Here is a 19,853-nt window from a genome sequence, read left to right as displayed (position 1 = left end):
ATGGGTGCTAGTTAGATGTGTTCCAATTGTGAAAATCCATCAAGCTATATGCTTATAATTTGTATATTTTTTGCATGTATATGATTACATTATATAATATCTCTTGCTCTTTTCTTGTATTTTTAAATGTAATCAAACATTTTAGGTATATTTGTTTTATATAACGCATTTAATAAACCCATTATCTTAAGTTCTTAGGAGTTCTTGCTGACTCTTATGGTAGCTTGTTTCTTCATGTATTTTTTTTTAATTTGGAGTGAAAGTTTATGTTCAGCTAGGGCTTATCTGTGGGAATTCTATAAGGCCTAGGTTGAGACTATGTCCCTCCAGGAAGGATCTGCATTGCTTCTGTCAGACGTCCAGAATTGCAACCAACTCAGGATCATAGAATTAACTTCTAAAACCACTTGGTGTAGACTCAAATCCCAGATCCAAAACCCCTAAGAGTGAAGATGTGGAGTTATACATCCATGGAAGCTGCTTTTTTTCTCCACCCAGGGCACAGGCAAAGATAAGTTTTTTTGTTATTTCTCTTTGCTAAAAGTCAGATTTTGTTTCTTTTATTCAATCCATTCTTTTCCTGAGGATGTAGCTTTTTGAGTGTCTTGGTACTATGTGGAGTTCTCAGTTTCAAATCCCTAATTTGCAACCCCTTCACTGCCGCCAAGGCATTATCTACCAGGCACAGATGGCCAGTTAAGCATCCAGGTCATCAAGACTGACAAATATCCTAGGCACAGCAGTGGCTTCAATATTAGTTTACAACTCCAGTTTCGTTCCATTGTGACCACTGGGAATTTCCTTGGTATTCTTCTGGTCTGCTTTAAGTATGTAAAAACGTATTTGTTACATTTAAGCTAGGATTTTGAGGTATTTTACATTTGGTTTATTTTCACTTTTGTTGTTGTTTGTCTGTTGTGATGGTAGCACAGATTCCATAACAGTTAGTAGCTTAGTGTGTCTTGGGAGCAGGCACAGAGCACTGGTTTTTGCTGTGAAGCTCTAGCAGACCTAGCAAGGAACAGTCTAATATCTAGAATGAAGTTGCCTGGAGCAGAAGTAGCAGCTTTCCTGAGCCACTAGTTCTAGGGTGTTGTTCTCAGAGTCATTCTTGGAAGCCCAGCATAGATCCTGTTCCTCCAGCCCTTTCAGTGATTTTGTAAAAAGCTAATTTCCTTTGACAAAGCTCCTTCTCCTTAAAATAAGAAGAGTGGTTTCTGTTACCTCCAACTAAACCCTGCCTTACACAGACATCAAAAGTCTAAAGACAAAAGAAATGATTAATAAATATAACAGGTTTTAACCAAATTTGTCATGGAATAAATACAAATTACAACAAGATTTTTTTAAAGTTTTTCCGTTTGTTATTTTTAGAAGAGATATTTCCACTTATAACATTTGCAAAATTCAAAATATAATAACCAGGCCGGGAGCAGTGGTTCACACCTGTAATCCCAGCACTTTGGGAGGCCTAGGTGGACGGATCACCTGAGGTCAGGAGTTCGAGACCAGCCTGACCAACATGGTGAAACCTCATCTCTACTAAAAATACAAAAATTAGCCAGGGGTGGTGGTGGGTGCCTGTAATCCTAGCTACTTGGGAAGCTGAGGCAGGAGAATTGCTTGAACCCCGGAGGCAGAGGTTTCAGTGAGCCAAGATCATGGCATTGCACTCCAGCCTGGGCAACAGGAGCGAAAATCCATCTCAAAAAAAAAAAAAAAAAAAAAAAAAAAAAAAAATATATATATATATATATATGTATACACACACACACACACACACACACACACACATATATAAAATAACCAGTGATGGTAAAAACTTGAGGAAGCAGAGACACTCTCATCCACTGCTGCCAATAAAATTAGCACAAGCTTTCTCAATAACAAAGTTTTAAATAGGCATACGACCTTTGACCTAGTGATTCTATTCCCAAAAGTTTATTCTAAAGGAATAATCAAGGATGTGTAGTAAGACTTAATGGTAAAAATGTTCAGTGAATTACTGTCTCTAATTTTTTTAATGAAGTTAACTCATGTCTTACTTGTTCCTGCTGGTATAACAAAATATCACAGGCAGGGTACATTATAAATAACATAAATTGGCAGGGCATGATGGCTCACACCTGTAATCCCAGCACTTTGAGAGGCCAAGGCAGGCAGATCACTTGAGGTCAGGAGTTTGAGACCAGCCTGACCAACATGATGAAACTCCATCTCTACTAAAAATACAAAATTAGCCAGGTGTAGTGGCACGTGCCTGTAATCCCAGCTACTCAGGAGGCTGAGGCAGGAGAATCACTTGAACCCATGAGGCAGAGATTGCAGTGAGCCAAGATTGCGCCATTGCACTCCAGCCTGGGCAAAAAGAGCAAAACTCTGTCTCAAAAAAAGAAAAAAGAAAAAATAATAATATAAGTTGACTTCTCATAGTTCTGGTGTCTGGGAAGTCTAAGATCAAGGCACCAGCAGATGCCAAGATGGCACCTTGCTGCTGCATCCTCACATGGTTGAAGAGACAAAGGCTGTATCTTCATATGGTGTAAAGGGAAAAAGGGCAAACGGGCCCTTGAACCTCTTTTATAAGGGCACTAATCCCACTCATGAGAGCAGAGCACTCATGACTTAATCACTTCCCCAAAAGCCCCACCTCTTAAAACTATCCCATTGGGTATTAGCTTTTAGTGTATCAACTTTGGAGGGACACAAACATTCAAACCATAGCTCCTCACATTGAACAGCTGAAGGTTGGTCAAATACAGTATGGCACATGCATAAAATGCAAAATTATGCAGACTTTAAAAAATCTATAGTAGAGAAGGTAGAGCATAATTCATGCCCCTTGCTGGAACATCAAATTTTAACAACTGTCTGCTTGCAAAAAAGCACCGTCACAAGAACCAAAAGTCAGGTAAGCGATCACAGTACCTGGTTTTAACTTCATATCGCTAAAAGGGCCATTGAAGAGGCTCAGAGAGACAGTCTTGAATCACTGACGCCACCCCTCTCCCACCCCCGGCAGCAGCCATATGGAACAGAGAGATGATCTGTGCACTTTGGGGAAGGGAGAGCACAGCAACTAGGGGACTTCACACTGAACTCAGTGCTGCCATGTCACAGAAGAGAATAAAGCTGCGCTGGACTCAGCCAGTGCCTGTGCATGGAGGGAGCATTTGCACCAGCCCTAGCCAGGGGGGAACTGCCCATCCCAACGGCTGGAACCTGAGTTTCTTGGCAGGCTCCACCACCGTGGGCTGAAGTGCTCTGTGCTCCTAGGTACCACCTAGGCCACAGTGGGGTAGAGCAACAAGCAGGCTCCTGGAGTCTCTAAGTCCAAGCCTAGGCGCTTGGACATTTCTGGACCTGCCCTGGGCCAGAGGGGTACCCACTGCCCTGAAGGGTGAGTCCCAGGCCTGGTAACATTCACCACAAGCTGACAGATGAGTCCTTGGGCTTTAGGTGAACATCAGCGGTTGCCTGGCAGAACCCACTGTGGACCAGTGGTGGTGGTGGCCACATGGAGAGGCTCCTCTCCCTGTGGAAAGGGCAGGGAAACGTGAGAAGGACTTTGTATTGTGGTTTGAGTGCCAGCTTAGCCACAGTAGACTAGAACATCAGGTAAATTGCTAAGGTTTTTTATTGCTATCCCTGGCTCCCAGACAGCATCTCTGGACATGCCCAGGGCCTGGGGGAACTCACTGCCCTGAAGGGAAGGGTCTTGGGAAGGCCCGGTGCTGTGCTGACTTCAGGTCTGACCCAGTGCAGTCCCAGTGGTGATGGCCACGGGGGTGCTTGCATCACCACACTCCCAATTCCAAGTGGCTCATCACAGAGTGAGAAACCCATGTGTTTGGCAAAAAATAAGGGAAAAGAAGAAGAGTCTCTGCCTGGTAATCCAGAGAATTTTTCTGGATTTTATCCAGGACCACCAAGGCGGGATCTTTCTGAGTCTGCAAAAACAACTACATTATTGGGCTTGGGGCCTAAGTCCCTTCAAATAACTGGGAAGCCTTCCCAAGGAGGATGGGCACAAACAAGCCCAGATTGTGAAGACTACAATAAATACCTAATTCTCCAATGCAGACACCAACGAACATCTGCAAGCATCTGCACCATCCAGGAAAACACAACCTCCCCACATGAACTATGTAAGTCAGCAGGGACCAATCCTGAATAAACAGAGAAATATGACCTTAAAGACAGAATTCAAAATAGCTGTTTTGAGGAAACAAAGAAATTCAAAATAACACAGAGAAGGAATTCAGAACTCTATCAGATAAATTTAACAAAGAGAATGAAATAATTTAAAAGAATCGAGAAATTCTAGAGTTGAAAAATGCAATTGACATGCTGAAGAATGCGTCCGTCTCTTAATAGCAGAATTAATCAAGCAGAAGAATTAGTGAGCTTGAAGACAGGCTATCTGAAAATACACAGTCAGATAACACAGAGACAAAAGAAAACAGAATAAAAGGCCAGGTGCAGTGGCTCATGCCTGTAATCCCAGCACTTTGGGAGGCCGAGGTGGGCGGATCATGAGGTCAAGAGTTTGAGACTAGCCTGGCCAACATGGTGAAACTCCATCTCTACTAAAAATACAAAAATTAGCCGGGGGCATGGTGGCACATGCCTGTAGTTCCAGCTACTCCGGAGGCTGAGGCAGGGGGATCGCTTGAACCTGGGAGGCGGAGGTTGCAGTGAGCTGAGATCGTGCCACTGCACTCCAGCCTGGGTGACAGAGTGAGACTCCGTCTCAAAAAAAAAAAAAAAGAATAAAAACAATGAGGCATGCCTACCAGATCTAGAAAATAGCCTCAAAAGGGCAAATCTGTTATAGGCCTTGAAGAGGAGGTAGAGGAAGAGCCAGTGGTAGAATGTTTATTCAAAGGGATAGTATCAGAGAACTTCCCAAACCTACAGAAAGAACATTCAAATACAAGAAGGTTACACAACACCAAGCAGATTTAACCAAAAGAAAACTACTTCAAGGTATTTAATAATCTAACTCCCAAAGATCAAGGATAAAGAAAGGATCCTAAAAGAAGCAAGAAAAACAAACAACAACTACAAAAAAAAACAGTAACATACAGTGGAGCTCCAGTCTGGCAGCAGACTTTTCAGTGGAAACATTACAGGTCAGGGGAGAATGGCATGACATATTTAAAGTGCTAAAGGAAAAAAAATTTTTTTTTTTTTGAGATGGAGTCTCACTGTGTTGCCCAGGCTGGAGTGCAGTGGTGCGATCTCGGCTCACTGCCAGCTCCGCCTCCCAGGTTCACACCATTCTCCTGCCTCAGCCTCCCGAGTAGCTGGGACTACAGACACCCGCCACCACGCCCGGCTAATTTTTTTTTGTATTTTTTTTAGTAGAGACGGGGTTTCGCCATGTTAGCCAGGATGGTCTCGATCTCCTGACCTCGTGATCTGCCCGCCTCCGCCTCCCAAAGTGCTGGGATTACAGGCGTGAGCCGCCACACCTGGCCAGGAAAAAATTTTATAATAGTATATCCAGTGAAAATATCCTTCGAGCATGAAGGAGAAGTAAAGACATTCACAGACAAACAAAAGCTGAGGGATTACATCAACACCATACTTGTCCTGTAACAAATGCTAAAGGGATTTCTTCAATCAAAAAAGACATTAATGAGCAAAAGGAATCATCTGAAGGTACAAAACTCACTGGGAATGGTAGGCACATAGAAAAACACAGAATAATATAACGCTGCAATTGTGATGCATAAACTACTCATCTTAAGTAGAAAGACTAAATGATGAACCAATCAAAAATAACTACAACTTTTCAAGGCATAGACAGTACAATAAGCCAGAAAGGAAAATAACAAAAAGTTAAAAAGCAGGGGGATGGCCAGGCATGGGGGCTCACGCCTGTAATCCCAGCACTTTGGGAGGCCGAGGCAGGCAGATCTCAAGGTCAGGAGTTCGAGACCAGCCTGGACAACATGGTGAAACCGCATCTCTACTAAAAATACAAAAAGTAGCCAGGTATGGTGGCGGGCACCTGTAATCCTAGTTACTCAGGAGGCTGAGGCAGGAGAATCATTTGAACCCAGAAGGCAGAAGTTGCAGCAAGCCAAGATCGCAGCACCGCACACCAGCCTGGGCAACAGTGCAAGACTCTGTCTCAAAAAAAAAAAAAAAAAAAAGCAGGGGGATGAAGTTAAACTGTAGAGTTTTTCTTTTTTTTTTTTGAGATGGAGTCTCGCTCTGTCACCCAGGCTGGAATGCAGTGGCATGATCTCGGCTCACTGCAACCTCCACCTCCCAGGTTCAAGCGATTCTCCAGCCTCAGCCTCCTGAGTAGCTGGGATTACAGGCACATGCCACCACACCTGGCTAATTTTTGTATTTTTAGTAGAGACGAAGTTTCACCATGTTGGCCAGGATGGTCTTGAACTCCTGACCTCGTGATGCACCCACCTCAGCCTCCCAAAGTGCTGGGATTACAGGCGTGAGCCACCGTGCCCAGCCTAAACTGTAGAGTTTATATTAGTATTTATTTGCATGTTTGTTTATGCAGTAAGTGTTGTCATCAGTTTAAAATAATGGGTTATAAGATAGTATTTGCAAGCCTCATGGTAACTTCAAATCAAAAAACATACAATGGATATACAAAAAGTAAAAAGCAAAAAAATGAAGCACATCACCAGAGAAAATCACCTGCACTAAAAGAAAGACAGGAAGGAAAGAAGGAAGAGAAGATGGCAAAACAACCAGAAAACAAATAACAAAATGGTAGGAGTAAATCCCTACTTATCAATAATAACACTGAATTTTTTTTTTTTTTTGAGGCGGTTGGATTACCTGAGGTCAGGAGTTGGAGACCAGCCTGGCCAACATGGCGAAACCCCCATCTCTACTTAAAAAAAATACAAAAAATTAGCCGGGCATGGTGGCAGGTGCCTGTAATCCCAGCTACTCGGGAGGCTGAGGCAGGAGAATCGCTTGAGCCCAGGAGGTGGAGGTTGCAGTGAGCCGAGATCATGCCATTGCACTCCAGCCTGGGTGACAAAAATGAAACTCCGTCTCAAATAAATAAATAAATAAATAAGAATAAAAGATATACTCTAGAATATGGTGGAATTATGGCAGGTTTTTATTTTTGCTTGTCTGTATTTTCTAAATGCTTTGGAACAATTCTGTATTACTTTTGCAATAAGAAAAATAAAATGTTTTGAGTTTCACAGTACTTAAACTCCATGCCCTAGTAAGAAGGGCACAGTACTCAACAGTTCCCAACATACCATGTTCCATCTTCGTCTTTGGTCAACCTGCCCTGGTCTTAGGTGATTTCAGGTCAACCCAATTCACAGTCATCTATGATGATCTTAGGTAACGGATCACTTTAAGACTGTGCAAAAGACATTATTTTGCTGGGAGTTTATTTCTTCATAACACATAACAAATGACTAAAGAGGTAGCCAAGAACGAAAACATGCCCGGGCACATACATGAGCAGAGTGTGCTGGATTCTCTGCAGCACTGCACATCAGGCAGGCCCTGGGCACAGAGCTGTGAAGGAGGGAGCGGGACATCAGGCTGTCAGGGCCTCGGCGTTTCATGCTGCTCCTCTCTTTCCACAATAGTTTCCAAGAAAGGCTCTGTAGACTCTTTTTTTTTTTCAGTCGGAGTCTGGCTCTGCTGCCTAGGCTACAGGGCAGTGACGTGATCTCAGCTCATTGCGGCCTCCGCCTCCCGGGTTCATGCAATTCTCTGCCTCAGCTTCCCGAGTAGCTGGGATTACAGGCGCCCGCCACTGCGCCCGGCTAATTTTTGTATTTTTAGTAGCGATGGGGTTTCACCATGTTGGCCAGGTTGGTCTTGAACTCCTGACCTCGTGATCCACCTGCCTTGGCCTCCCAGAGTGGTTTTTTTTTCTGAGATGGAGTCTTGCTGTGTCACCCAGGCTGGAGTGCAGTGGCTCAATCTCGCCTCACTGCAACCCGCCACCTCCCAGGTTCAAGCAATTCTCCTGCCTCAGCCTCCTGAGTAGCTGGGATTACAGGCGCCTGCCACCACGCCTGGCTAATTTGTATAGGCTAGTCACTGCTTCTCTTTCCCTATTCCTGCTTCAGATGGCACATGACTGTCGCCACCATTTAAAAACCATATCAACATTGACTGGACTCCATTCTATACTCAGCTTGGTGCCCAAGGTTGCTGTGACCAAGTGCTACCAAAGAGAAAATTCGAAGTGGCCTGGGATGACCCCAGGAGGCTTCTCTGGGAGAAGTGGGCTTACCAAGCTCTGGACAGAAGCAAGTAGTTGGGACAGGCAGGGAGATGGCTTGCATAAGGGCTCAGAGGCAGGACTATGTTGAAACCATCTGGCTTGGGCAGAGAATCTGAGATGACACCTCCTCCCCAGAAGCTCAGGATGTATTTATTAGAAGGACGGATAGGATGCTAAGACATGGAAGAGTGAGCTGATTAATTTAGATGTCGAGTTGAGGAAATGGTCTGAGCAGCCCAGAGATATGCTGAAAATGTACATTAGAAAAATCTATCTGTCTGTACAGGATGGGTAAGGAAGGGTGTGGCGGTGATGAGAAAGCTAGGCCAAAGCCCACTACCCAACAGAGAAAGAACTTAGGGAGGCAGCCATAGAAACAGACACAGGGAAATAAAAATCACCAGATTTTAGGACCGGGCGCAGTGGCTCACGCCTGTAATCCCAGCACTTTGGGAGGCTGAGGCAGGCAGATCACCTGAGGTCAGGAGATCGAGACCATCCTGGGCAACATGACGAAACCCCATCTCTACTAAAACTACAAAAAGGAGCCAGGCATGGTGGTGGGCGCCTGTAATCACAGCTCCTCGGGAGGCTGAGGCAGGAGAATCACTTGACCTTTGGAGGTGGAAGTTGCAGTGAGCTGGGATCACGCCACTGTACTCTAACCTGGGCAACAGCAAGACTCCGTCAAAAAGAAAAAAAAAAAAAAACTCACTGGATTTTAGAGCCTAATTGCTTGTGAAGGTCCAAATGAGGAAAGGATCACAGATGGTGCTGATGTCTCAACCTGAGGAGATTTGATTCACTTCCCTGCCCCCTCCTGTCCATTCACTCACTGAACACTGAGCGCTTACCATGCAGCAGGCCCCGTGAAAGAGCCAGAGAGAAATAAGATGGGTGAGAGAGAGCACCTGCCCACAAGAAGCCCATTGCTTAGTGCGAGACAAGGTGAAATCAACAGATGGCTATAAAAGGGGAGAATAATGCTAGCCCTAGGCCCAAGGGCTGCAGAGCGTGGAAGAGGGCTCGAATATGTTCTGACAAGCATTGCCATCTATGTTACCACCTGTTCCCCACACCGGCTCCCTCTGCCAAGGCTTTAAAGAGAGGCAGATGACTCTAGGAAATCCCCACAGGGCTGGGGCAGAACTTCCAGGCCCTGTGAGGAGAGCCCTGTAGACTAGAGGAGGAGCTCCAAGAAGCTTGTCTCCCTCTCATGAGCATGAGGTGTGGGGTTGGACCCCAGCAGTACCAGGATGCCACATATTCCATCAGGTCTCTTTTTAACTTCTTACCTATCTCTCCTCCCACTACTCTGCAGGTAGTGCTGAAATCCTGGATGTTGGAGCTGGAAACGGTCATTCAGTACACACTCCCTTATTTTGCAGAGGAAGGAACTCCCCGGGCAGTGTTCCTCGTTCTTCATACCTCTCCACCTGTTCTGCCAACAAAATTGTGCAGGGTCATTAGAAAGCTAAGTGACAAATACACAATAACGTGTCAATGAAGTCACAGAATGGTGTTACAAGCTGGTAATGACTTAATGTGTTTTTCCTATTAGGGTCGTTTATAGTTCATTACCAAAAGTTTTTTGTTTTGTTTTTGAGATGGGGGTCTTGCTCTTTCACTCAAGCTGGAATGCAGTGACATGATCACAGCTCACTGCAGCCTTGACCTCCTGGGCTCAAGTGATCCTCCCACCTTAGCCTCCTGAGTAGCTAGGACCACAGACACGTGCCACCATGCCTGGCTAATTATTATTATTATTTTTTTTTTTGTAGAGACGGGGGTCTCATCATGTTGCCCAAGCTGCTCTCAAGCTCCTGGGCTCAAGCAATTCTCCTGTCTTGGCCTCCCAAAGTGCTACAATTACAGGCATGAGCTACCACACCTGGCCTCAATAACTTTTTTAAAAATTTTATTTTTATGTATTTAGGGGTGAAATTGCAGGTTTCTTCCATGCATATATTGGGTAGTTTTACTAAAAGTTATTAAAAGCCTTTAACAAAAAACAGATGAAGGAATGTATCTCCCCAGGTGGAGTGTATTAGGTAAGAGAAGGTCTACAACAGTCCAGATCAAAGAGCACTGTTTTTTCAGTAGTCTCACCAAAGAAGTATCTGTTTTTAATACGCACACAGGCATTTATAGTTTAGGAGCATCTGCCTATCCCTTGCCTACAAAAGACTGCAGCCTACAAAAGACTACACTGATGCCTTTGGAAATGCAGAGACGGCATTCCTAAGGTATGAGGTCAGCAGGACTTGTTTTCTGAGGATGCCGTAAAGAAACTGCAAAACCTCTAGTTGCTCTCAGTGCTTGTTATACATTAATTATAATGCACTAGCATGCTAAAAGACACTCTCACTGGCATCATGACAGTTTACAAATGCCATGGCAACACCCAGAAGTTACTTTATATGGTTTAAAAGGGGAGGAACCAGGCTGGGTGTGGTGGCTCATGCCTGTAATCCCAGCACCTTGGGAGGCCGAGGTGGGCAGATTACTTGAGCCTAGGAGTTCGAGACCAGCCTGGACAATATGGCAAAACCTTGTCTCTACTAAAAATATAAAAATTAATTAGGCATATGCCTGTAGTCCCAGCTACACAGGCGGCTGAGTTGGGAGGATCACTTGAGCCCAGGAGGCAGAGGTTGCAGTGAGCTGAGATCGTGCCACTGCACTCCATCCTGGGTGACAGAGCAAGACCTTGGCACTCTCTCTCCCTTTCTCTCTCTCTCTCTCTCTCTCACACACACACACAGGAATTACACTGATGTTAATAGGAGAAAAAAAACCTCTTATCCATTAAGAAAAAAAAAAAAATTGCAGGGCACAGTGGCTCATACCTGTAATCCCAGCACTTTGGGAAGCCGAGGCAGGCGGATCACCTGAGGTTGGGAGTTTGAGGCCAGCCTGACCAACATGGAGAAACCTCGTCTCTACTAAAAATACCAAATTAGCCGGGCATGGTGGCGCATGCCTGTAATCCCAGCTAGTGGGGAGGCTGAGGCAGGAGAATCGCTTGAACCTGGGAGGTGGAGGTTGCGGTGAGCTGGGATAGCGCCATTGCACTCCAGCCTGGGCAACGAGAGTGAAACTCCATCTCAAAAACAAACAAACAAACAAACAAAAAACAGGAGGCCGGGCACGGTGGCTCACACCTGTAATCCCAGCACTTTGGGAGGCCGAGGCAGGCAGATCACGAGGTCAGGAGATCGAGACCATCCTGGCCAACATGGTGAAACCCTGTCTCTACTAAAAATACAAAAAAAAAAATTAGCCGGGCATGGTGGCAGGCGCCTGTAGTCCCAGCTATTCGGGAGGCTGAGGAAGGAGAATGGCGTGAACCCAGGAGGCGGAGCTTGCAGTGAGCCGAGATTGCTGCCACTACACTCCAGCCTGGGGGACAGAGCGAGACTCCATCTCAAAAAATAATAATAATAATTAATTCTTAGACCAGCCACAGAACCTAGAAATGAAGAAGGAAGCAATTTTTCCTCCTGTACAAAAGAAAGGTCTAAAGATTGGACAGGAAGAAGTATATTTATTTGTAAATAACATGACTACAAACTTAGAAAATATAAAATAAACCACAATTAGAATTAATAAATATATTCAGCAAAGTCATAGGCTACAAGGTCAGTATACAAACATCAATAATATTACCATATATCAACAAAAAAAATTTTTTTTGAGACATAGTTTTGCTCTTGTCATCCAGGCTAGAGTGCAATGGCACGATCTTAGCTCACTGCAACCTCCGCCTCCCGAGTTCAAGCGATTCTCCTGCCTCAGCCTCCCAAGTAGCTGGGATTACAGGTGCCCACCACCACGCCCGGCTAATTTTTGTATTTTCAGTAGAGAAGGGGTTTCACCATGTTGGCCAGGCTAGTCTCGAACTCCTGACTTCAGATGATCCACCTGCCTCGGCCTCCCAAAGTGCTGGGATTACAGGCATGATCCATAATGCCTGGCCTCAAAAAATTTTTTAAATGAAAAAAATTTTAATACCATGTATAATATCAAACATATAAATATCTAGGAACAAAATATAATACCTAAAAAAAAAAAAACCTAAGAAAAAAATGTGCCCAATCCCTATGCTAAACATTGCAAAACATTTCTGAGAGAAATGAAAGCCCTAAATGAATAGAGATATTCAAACACAAAGGAGGAAGAATAAAAAAGATCTACGTGGTGATAAGGTTTCTACATTCCACTTGACATGACAAAATACTAATTCTAATTAGACTGGGAAATGTTAAGTATGTACATTGTAATCTCTAGAGCAACCACTAAAACACACATACAAAGAGATATAACTAAAAACTCTAGAGTTCAATTCCGATGGAAAACTAAAAATGTTCAAATAATCTAAACCACGGCAGGAAAGGGATAATAAAGAAATAAAGACTAGAGGAAATAAACAGAAAAGAAATAAAATAAAAATCTGAAAAGGAAATAAAAATCTGAATCCAAACCTATCAATAACTACATTCAACGTAAATGATATAAACCAGGGGTCAGTAAAAGTCCAGGTAGTAAATATTTTTGAACTTGTCAGCCATATGGTCTCTGTTGCAACCACACAACTCTGCTTTTGGAGCAGAAAAGTAGCCACAGAAAATACATAAATGAGCCGGGCATGGTGTCTGTAATCCCAACACTTTGGGAGGCCGAGGCAGGCCGATCACTTGAGGTCAGTAGTCCAAGACCAGCCTGGCCAACATGGTCAAACCCCATCTCTACTAAAAATACAAAAATTAGCCAGGCATGGTGGTGGGCACCTGTAATTCCAGCTACTTAGGAGGCTGAGGCAGGAGAATCACCTGAATCCAGGAGGCGGAGGGTGTAGTGAGCCGAGATCGAGCCACTGCACTCCAGCCTGGGCAACAAAGTGAGACTCCGTCTCAAAAAAGAAAATAGATAAATGAGCATGGCTATGTTTTAATAAAACTTTATTTACAAGACAGGCAGCTGGCCAGATTCGACCCACATAGTTTGCTGACCCTGATCTAAACATACCAAGTGAAAGAGATTTTCAGAGTGAATTAAAAAAAAAAGTACCGAACTATATGCTGTCTACAAAACCAAACAATACACACACAATCCACCTTAAATATAATTATACAGGGAGTTTAAAAATAAAAGGATGGAGGCTGGGCGCGGTGGCTCACGCCTGGTATCCCAGCACTTTGGAAGGCCGAGGCGGGCATATCACGAGGTCAGGAGATCCAGACCATCCTGGCTAACACGGTGAAACCCCGTCTCTACTAAAAATACAAAAACAAAATTAGCCGGATGTGGCGGCGGGCACCTGTAGTCCCAGCTACTCGGGAGGCTGAGGCAGGAGAATGGCATGAACCTGGGAGGCGGAGGTTGCAGTGAGCTGAGACCGCGCCACTGCACTCCAGCCTTGGCGACAGAGCGAGACTCCGTCTCAAAATAAATAAATAAATAAATAAATAAATAAATAAATAAATAAATAAATAAAATAGGATGGAAACAGACATGTCATACAAACACTAACCAAGAGAAAGTGGAGTAGCTATGTTAATATCAGACAAAGGAGACTTCAGAGCAAAAGAAATGACCAGTGATAAAGAGAGATGTTATTGTTGAAAGATATTCTCCAAAAGTTCTCACATTTCTAAATGTTTTATGAGCAGAGGCAATGACTGCCTTGGATCTAGAGTATCTTTTCAAGGATATCTATATAGTCAACAGCACTGGAAATAGAAATAGGCCTCTCTCTGGAGCAAAGGGCAGGTTTGTTTTCCATCCAGCATAATAAAGACAACTTCTCCCTTTGGGGCAAAAATCAGGAAGGCTCAGCTCCCTTTTTTTTTTGAGACGGGGTCTTGCTCTGTCACTAGGCTGGAGTACAGTAGTGGCATGATCTCGGGTCACTGCAACCTCCGCCTCCCAGGTTCAAACGATTCTCCTGCCTCAGCCTCCTGAGTAGCTAGGACTACAGGCATGCGCCACCACACCTGGCTAATTTTTTGTATTTTTTAGTAGAGACGGGGTTTCACCCTGTTGGCCAGGATGATCTTGAACTCCTGACCTCGTAATCCACCCACCTTGGACTCCCAAAGTGCTGGGATTACAGGCGTGAGCCACTGCGCCCGGCCCATCTCCCATTCTTAAAGATGTGGATTCCTAACCTCACAGATCCTCTCCCACGGTCCCACAGTGCAACCTCTGACATGTGCAGGTGCCATCTGGTCCCTTTCACATCATCCTTTTGAAAATGAAGCTCAAGGAGCTGATGCAGATGTGACTACCATGGCCACTGCTCTTGTAGGTGATAAGGTCCTGTGTCATTGTTCCCGCAATCTATGTCTTTTGTTAGCATCTATGAAACTGGCAGACTGACTTATTAGCTTACAAGCAGGGTAAAATGCCACACCCTTCACTGTTCATGCAAATGATAAAAGGGTCACCGAGATGACAAAGCCATCCTAAATGTGTGTGCACTTAACAGAGCTTCAAAACATCTGAAGAAGGCCGGGGACAGTGGCTCACAACTGTAATCCAGCAATTTAGGAGGCCAAGGCAGGAGGATTGCTTGAGCCTAGGAGTTCGAGACCAACCTGGGCAGCATAGTGAGACTCTGTCTCTACAAATAATAAAAAAAATTAGCCAGGCATGGTGGCACACACCTGTGGTCCCAGCTACTCAGGAAGCTGAGGTAAGAGGATGGCTTGAGCCCCAGAGGTCAGGGCTACAGTGAGTCGTGATCACACCACTGCACTCCAGCCTGAGTGACACAGCAAAAACTTAAATAAAAATAAAAATAAAAAATCTGAAGACAAACTGATAAAACTGAAATGAGAAATGGATAAATCCACAATTATAAGTGGAGAGCTTAACACTCCTCTCAATAATCAATAGAACAGAAAATCAGCAAAGATACAGAACTAAAAATATCATAACCAATTAATCTATTGATATTTGTAGAATATTTCACCTAATACATGCTTCCTAAATTTGGTATTTACCAAAAGAGACCATAGCCACCATGCCCAGCTAATTTTTGTATTTTTAGTAGAGATGGAATTTCACCATGTTGGCCAGGATGGTCTCGATCTTCTGACCTTGTGATCCACTCGCCTCGGCCTCCCAAAGTGCTAGGATTACAGTTGTGAGTCACTGCGCCCGGCCAATTTTTTTTTTTTTTTTTTCTTTTTTGAGACGGAGTTTCACTCTGTCACCCAGTCTGGTGTGCAGTGGCACGATCTCAGCTCACTACAACCTCCGCCTCCCAGGTTCAAGCAATTCTCCTGCCTCAGCCTCCTTACTGGCTGGGACTACAGGTGCGTGCCACTACACCCAGCTATTTTTTGCATTTTTAGTAGAGACAGGGTTTTGCCACGTTGACCAGGCTGGTCTCGAACTCCAGACCTCAGGTGATCTGACCGCCTCGGCCTCCCAAACTGCTGGGATTATAGGCATGAGCCACTGCACCCACCTGTCAGGCCTCTGAGCCCAAGCTAAGCCATCATATCCCCTGCCACCTGCACATATACATCCAGATGGCCTGAAGCAACTGAAGATCCACAAAAGAGGTGAAAATAGCCTTAACTGATGACATTCCAAAATTGTGATTTGTTTCTGCCCCACCCTAACTGATCAACGTACTTTGTAATCTCCTCCACCCTTAAGAAGGTTCTTTATAATCTTCCCGACCCTTAAGAAGGTTCTTTGTAATTCTCCCCACCCTTGAGAATGTTCTTTGTGAGATCCACCCCCTGCCCGCAAAACATTGCTCCTAACTCCCAAAACCTATAAGAACTAATGATAATCCCCCCACCCTTTGCAGACTCTCTTTTCAGATTCAGCCCGCCTGCACCCAGGTGAAATAAACAGCCTTGTTGCTCACACAAAGCCTGTTTGGTGGTCTCTTCACACGAATGCGTGAGACATTTGGTGCCAAAGACCTGGGTCAGAGGGACTCCTTCAGGAGACCAGTCCCTTGTCCTCACCTTCACTCCGTGAAGAGATCCACCTATGACCTCAGGTCCTCAGACCAACCAGCCCAAGGAACATCTCACCAATTTCAAATTGGGTAAGCGGTCTTTTCACTCTCTTCTCCAGCCTCTCTCACTACCCTTCAATCCCCCTGTCCTTCCAATTCCAGTTCTTTTTCTCCTCTAGTAGAGACAAAGGAGACACATTTTATCGGTGGACCGAAAACTCTGGTGCCAGTCACAGACTCGGGAAGACAGCCTTCCCTTGGTGTTTAATCATTGTGGGGACGCCTGCCTGATTATTCACCCACATTCCACTGGTGTCTGATCACCGCAGGGATGCCTGCCTTGGTCATTCACCCACATTCCCTTGGTGGCAAGTCAACTGAAGGGATGCCTGCTTTGGCTGCTCACCCACATTGCAGCCCAGGGCTGCTCCCCACCCCGCTTCTCCGTGTCTCTACCCTTCCCACCCTTCTCTCTTTTTTTTTTGAGACGCAGTCTCACTCTGTGGCCCAGGCTGGAGTGCAGTGGCTCCATCTCAGCTCACTGCAAGCTCCGCCTCCCGGGTTCACGCCATTCTCCTGCCTCAGCCTCCCGAGTAGCTGGGACTACAGGCGCCCGCCACCATGCCTGACTAATTTTTATTTTGTATTTTTAGTAGAGACGGGGTTTCACTGTGTTAGCCAGGATGGTCTCAATCTCCTGACCTCAGGATCCGCCCGCCTCAGCCTCCCAAAGTGCTGGGATTACAGGTGTGAGCCACCGCGCCCGGCCTCTATACTTCTCTTTAAACTTGCCTCCTTCACTATGGGCAACCTTCCACCCTCCATTCCTCCTTCTTCTCCCTTAGCCTATGTTTTCAAGAACTTAAAACCTCTTCAACTCTCACCTGACCTAAAATCTAAGCGTCCTATTTTCTTCTGCAATACCGCTTGGCCCCAATACAAACTCGATAATGGTTCTAAATGGCCAGAAAATGGCACTTTTGATTTCTCCATCCGAGACCTAATTTTTGTCGAAAAATGGGCAAATGATCTGAGGTGCCTTACATCCAGGCATTTCTCACACTTCATTCCCTCTCTAGTGTCTGTTTCCAGTGCGACTCGTCCCAAATCCTCCTTCTTTCCCTCCCGCCTATCCCTTAAGTCTCAACCCCAAGCATCACTGAGTCTTGTGAATCTTTCTTTTCTACTGAGCCATCTGACCTCTCACCTCCTCCCCAGACTGCTCCTCCTCAGGTCGCTCCCCGCCAGGCTGAATCAGGCTCCAACTCTTCTTCAGCCTCTGCTCCCCCACCCTATAACCCTTCTATTACCTCCCCTCCCCACACCCGGTCTAGTTTACAGTTTCGTTCTGTGACCAGCTCTCCCCTACCTGCCCAACAATTTCCTCTTAGAGACGTGGCTGGAGCTTAAGGCATAGTCAGGGTACATATGCCTTTTTCTCTATCAGACCTTTCCCAAATCAGCCAGCATTTAGGCTCTTTCTCATCAGACCCCACTAAATATACACAGGAATTCTGATATCTAACTCTGTCCTACAAGTTAACCTGGAGTGACTTAAGTGTCATCCTAATTTCTACCCCTCCCCAGATGAACGGGAAAGTTTTTCTCTAGCCCAGTCTCATGCTGATAACCGCTGGCTTCATGAGCCAGACCTCCAGGAAGGCATCAGAGCAGTTCCCCGAGAGGATCCCCAGTGGAACTATCAGGCAGATTCCCCAGGTACAGCTAGGCAAGATTACATGGTTTCCTGCCTAGTTGAAGGGCTTAAAAAGGCAGCTTACAAAGCTGTTAATTATGACAAACTTAAAGAAACTACCCGAGGTAAAGACAAAAACCCAACCCAGTTCACGGCCTGCTTAGCAGCAACCCTTAGACGCTTTACCGCCCTAGACCCAGAGGGGCCAGAAGGCTGCCTTATTCTTAATATGTATTTTATCACCCAGTCAGCTCCTGACATGAGAAAAAAGCTTCAAAAATTGGAACCCGGCCCTCAAATCCCACAACAGGAATTAATCAACCTCACCTTCAAGGTGCACAATAATAGAGAGGAGATAGCCAGACAGCAACATATTTCTGAGTTACAGCTACTTGCCCCCTCTGTAAGACAACCCACAACCACGTCTCCAGCATACAAGAACTTCAGAACATCCAAGCCACAGCTCCCAGGGGTTCTTCAAAACATCCTCGTGGACCTTGCTTCAAATGCCAAAAGCCTGGCCACTGGGCCTCAGAATGCCCACAGCCTGGGATTCCTCCTAAGCCATGCCCTGTCTGTGCGGGCCCCCACTGGAGGTCGGACTGTCCGACTCACACCACTGCCACTCCTAAAGCCCCTGGAGCCCAAACCCAGTGTTCCTTGGCCGACTCCTTCCCAGATCTCCTCGGCTTAGCAGCTGAAGACTGACGCTGCCCAATCGCCTCGGAAGCCCCCTGGACCATCCCAGACGCCAAGCCTCGGGTAACACTTACAGAAGAGAGTACGTCCGTCCCCTGTTTAATCAATATGGGGGCTACCCACTCCACATTATCTTCTTTTCAAGGGCCTGTTTCCCTTGCCCCCATAACTGTTGTGGGTATTGACGGCGAAGCTTCAAAACCTCTTAAAATTCCCCCACTCTGGTGCCAACTTGGACAACATTCTTTTATGCACTCTTTTTTCAGTTATCCCCACCTGCCCAGTTCCCTTATTAGGCCAAGACATTTTAACCAAATTATCTGCTTCCCTGATTATTCCTGGACTACAGCCATATCTCATTGCCACCCTTCTTCCCAACCCAAAGCCTCCTTCATGTCTTCCTCTCGTATCCCCCAACCTTAACTCACAAGTATGGGATACCTCCACTCCCTCCCTGGCAACTGATCACACGCCCATTACTATCCCATTAAAACCTAATCACCCTTACCCCACTCAATGCCAGTATCCCATCCCACAGCAGGCTTTAAGGGGATTAAACCTGTTATCACTCGCCTGCTACAGCATGGGCTTCTACAACCTATAAGCTCTCTTTACAATTCTCCCATTTTACCTGTTCAAAAACCAGACAAGTCTTACAGGTTAGTTCAGGATCTGCGCCTTATCAATGAAATTGTCTTGCCTATCCATCCCATGGTGCCAAACCCATATACTCTCCTATCCTCAGTACCTCCCTCCACAACCCCTTCTGTTCTAGATAAACCTGGCTGACCCCATAAATCCTAAATCCTTTCCCCACTCCCCTTTCCATTCCTTAAAAAAGAGCCCTAAAAGCTGCTCCCGCACTAGCTCTCCCTAACTCATCCCAACCCTTTCATTACACACAGCCAAAGTACAGGGCTGTGTGGCCAGAATTCTTACACAAGAGCCGGGACCCACCCTGTAGCCTTTTTGTCCAAACAACTTGATCTTATTGTTTTAGGCTGGCCATCATGTGTCCGTGCAGCGGCCGCCACCACCCTAATACTTTTAGAGGCCCTCAAAATCACAAACTATGCTCAACTCACTCTCTACAGTTCTCATAACTTCCAAAATCTATTTTCTTCTTTACACCTGACACGTATACTTTCTGCTCCCTGGCTCCTTCAGCTGTACTCACTCTTTGTTGAGTCTCCCACAGTTACCATTGCTCCTAGCCCAGACTT

At 45.4% G+C, this 19,853-nt stretch overlaps 1 protein-coding gene across 1 annotated transcript in view; it reads right to left on the bottom strand.

Annotated features, from left to right (window-relative positions):
- The window catches only part of LINC02901 (long intergenic non-protein coding RNA 2901), a 40,605-nt gene that overhangs the window by 5,488 nt on the left and 15,264 nt on the right, over positions 1 to 19,853 (bottom strand). The window contains exon 2 of the mRNA XM_003950944.5: positions 9,547 to 9,692. Coding sequence (XP_003950993.3) covers positions 9,547 to 9,677 — 131 coding nt within the window. The 5' untranslated portion in view covers positions 9,678 to 9,692. The remainder of the gene's footprint in view (positions 1 to 9,546; positions 9,693 to 19,853) is intronic.

This window comes from Pan troglodytes, chromosome 5, assembly GCF_028858775.2.
Source record: "Pan troglodytes isolate AG18354 chromosome 5, NHGRI_mPanTro3-v2.0_pri, whole genome shotgun sequence".
Classification (NCBI taxonomy): Eukaryota; Metazoa; Chordata; class Mammalia; order Primates; family Hominidae; genus Pan; species Pan troglodytes.
The sequence above is the reverse complement of the archived record's forward strand: the minus strand, read 5'-3'. Positions and strand labels throughout refer to the sequence as shown.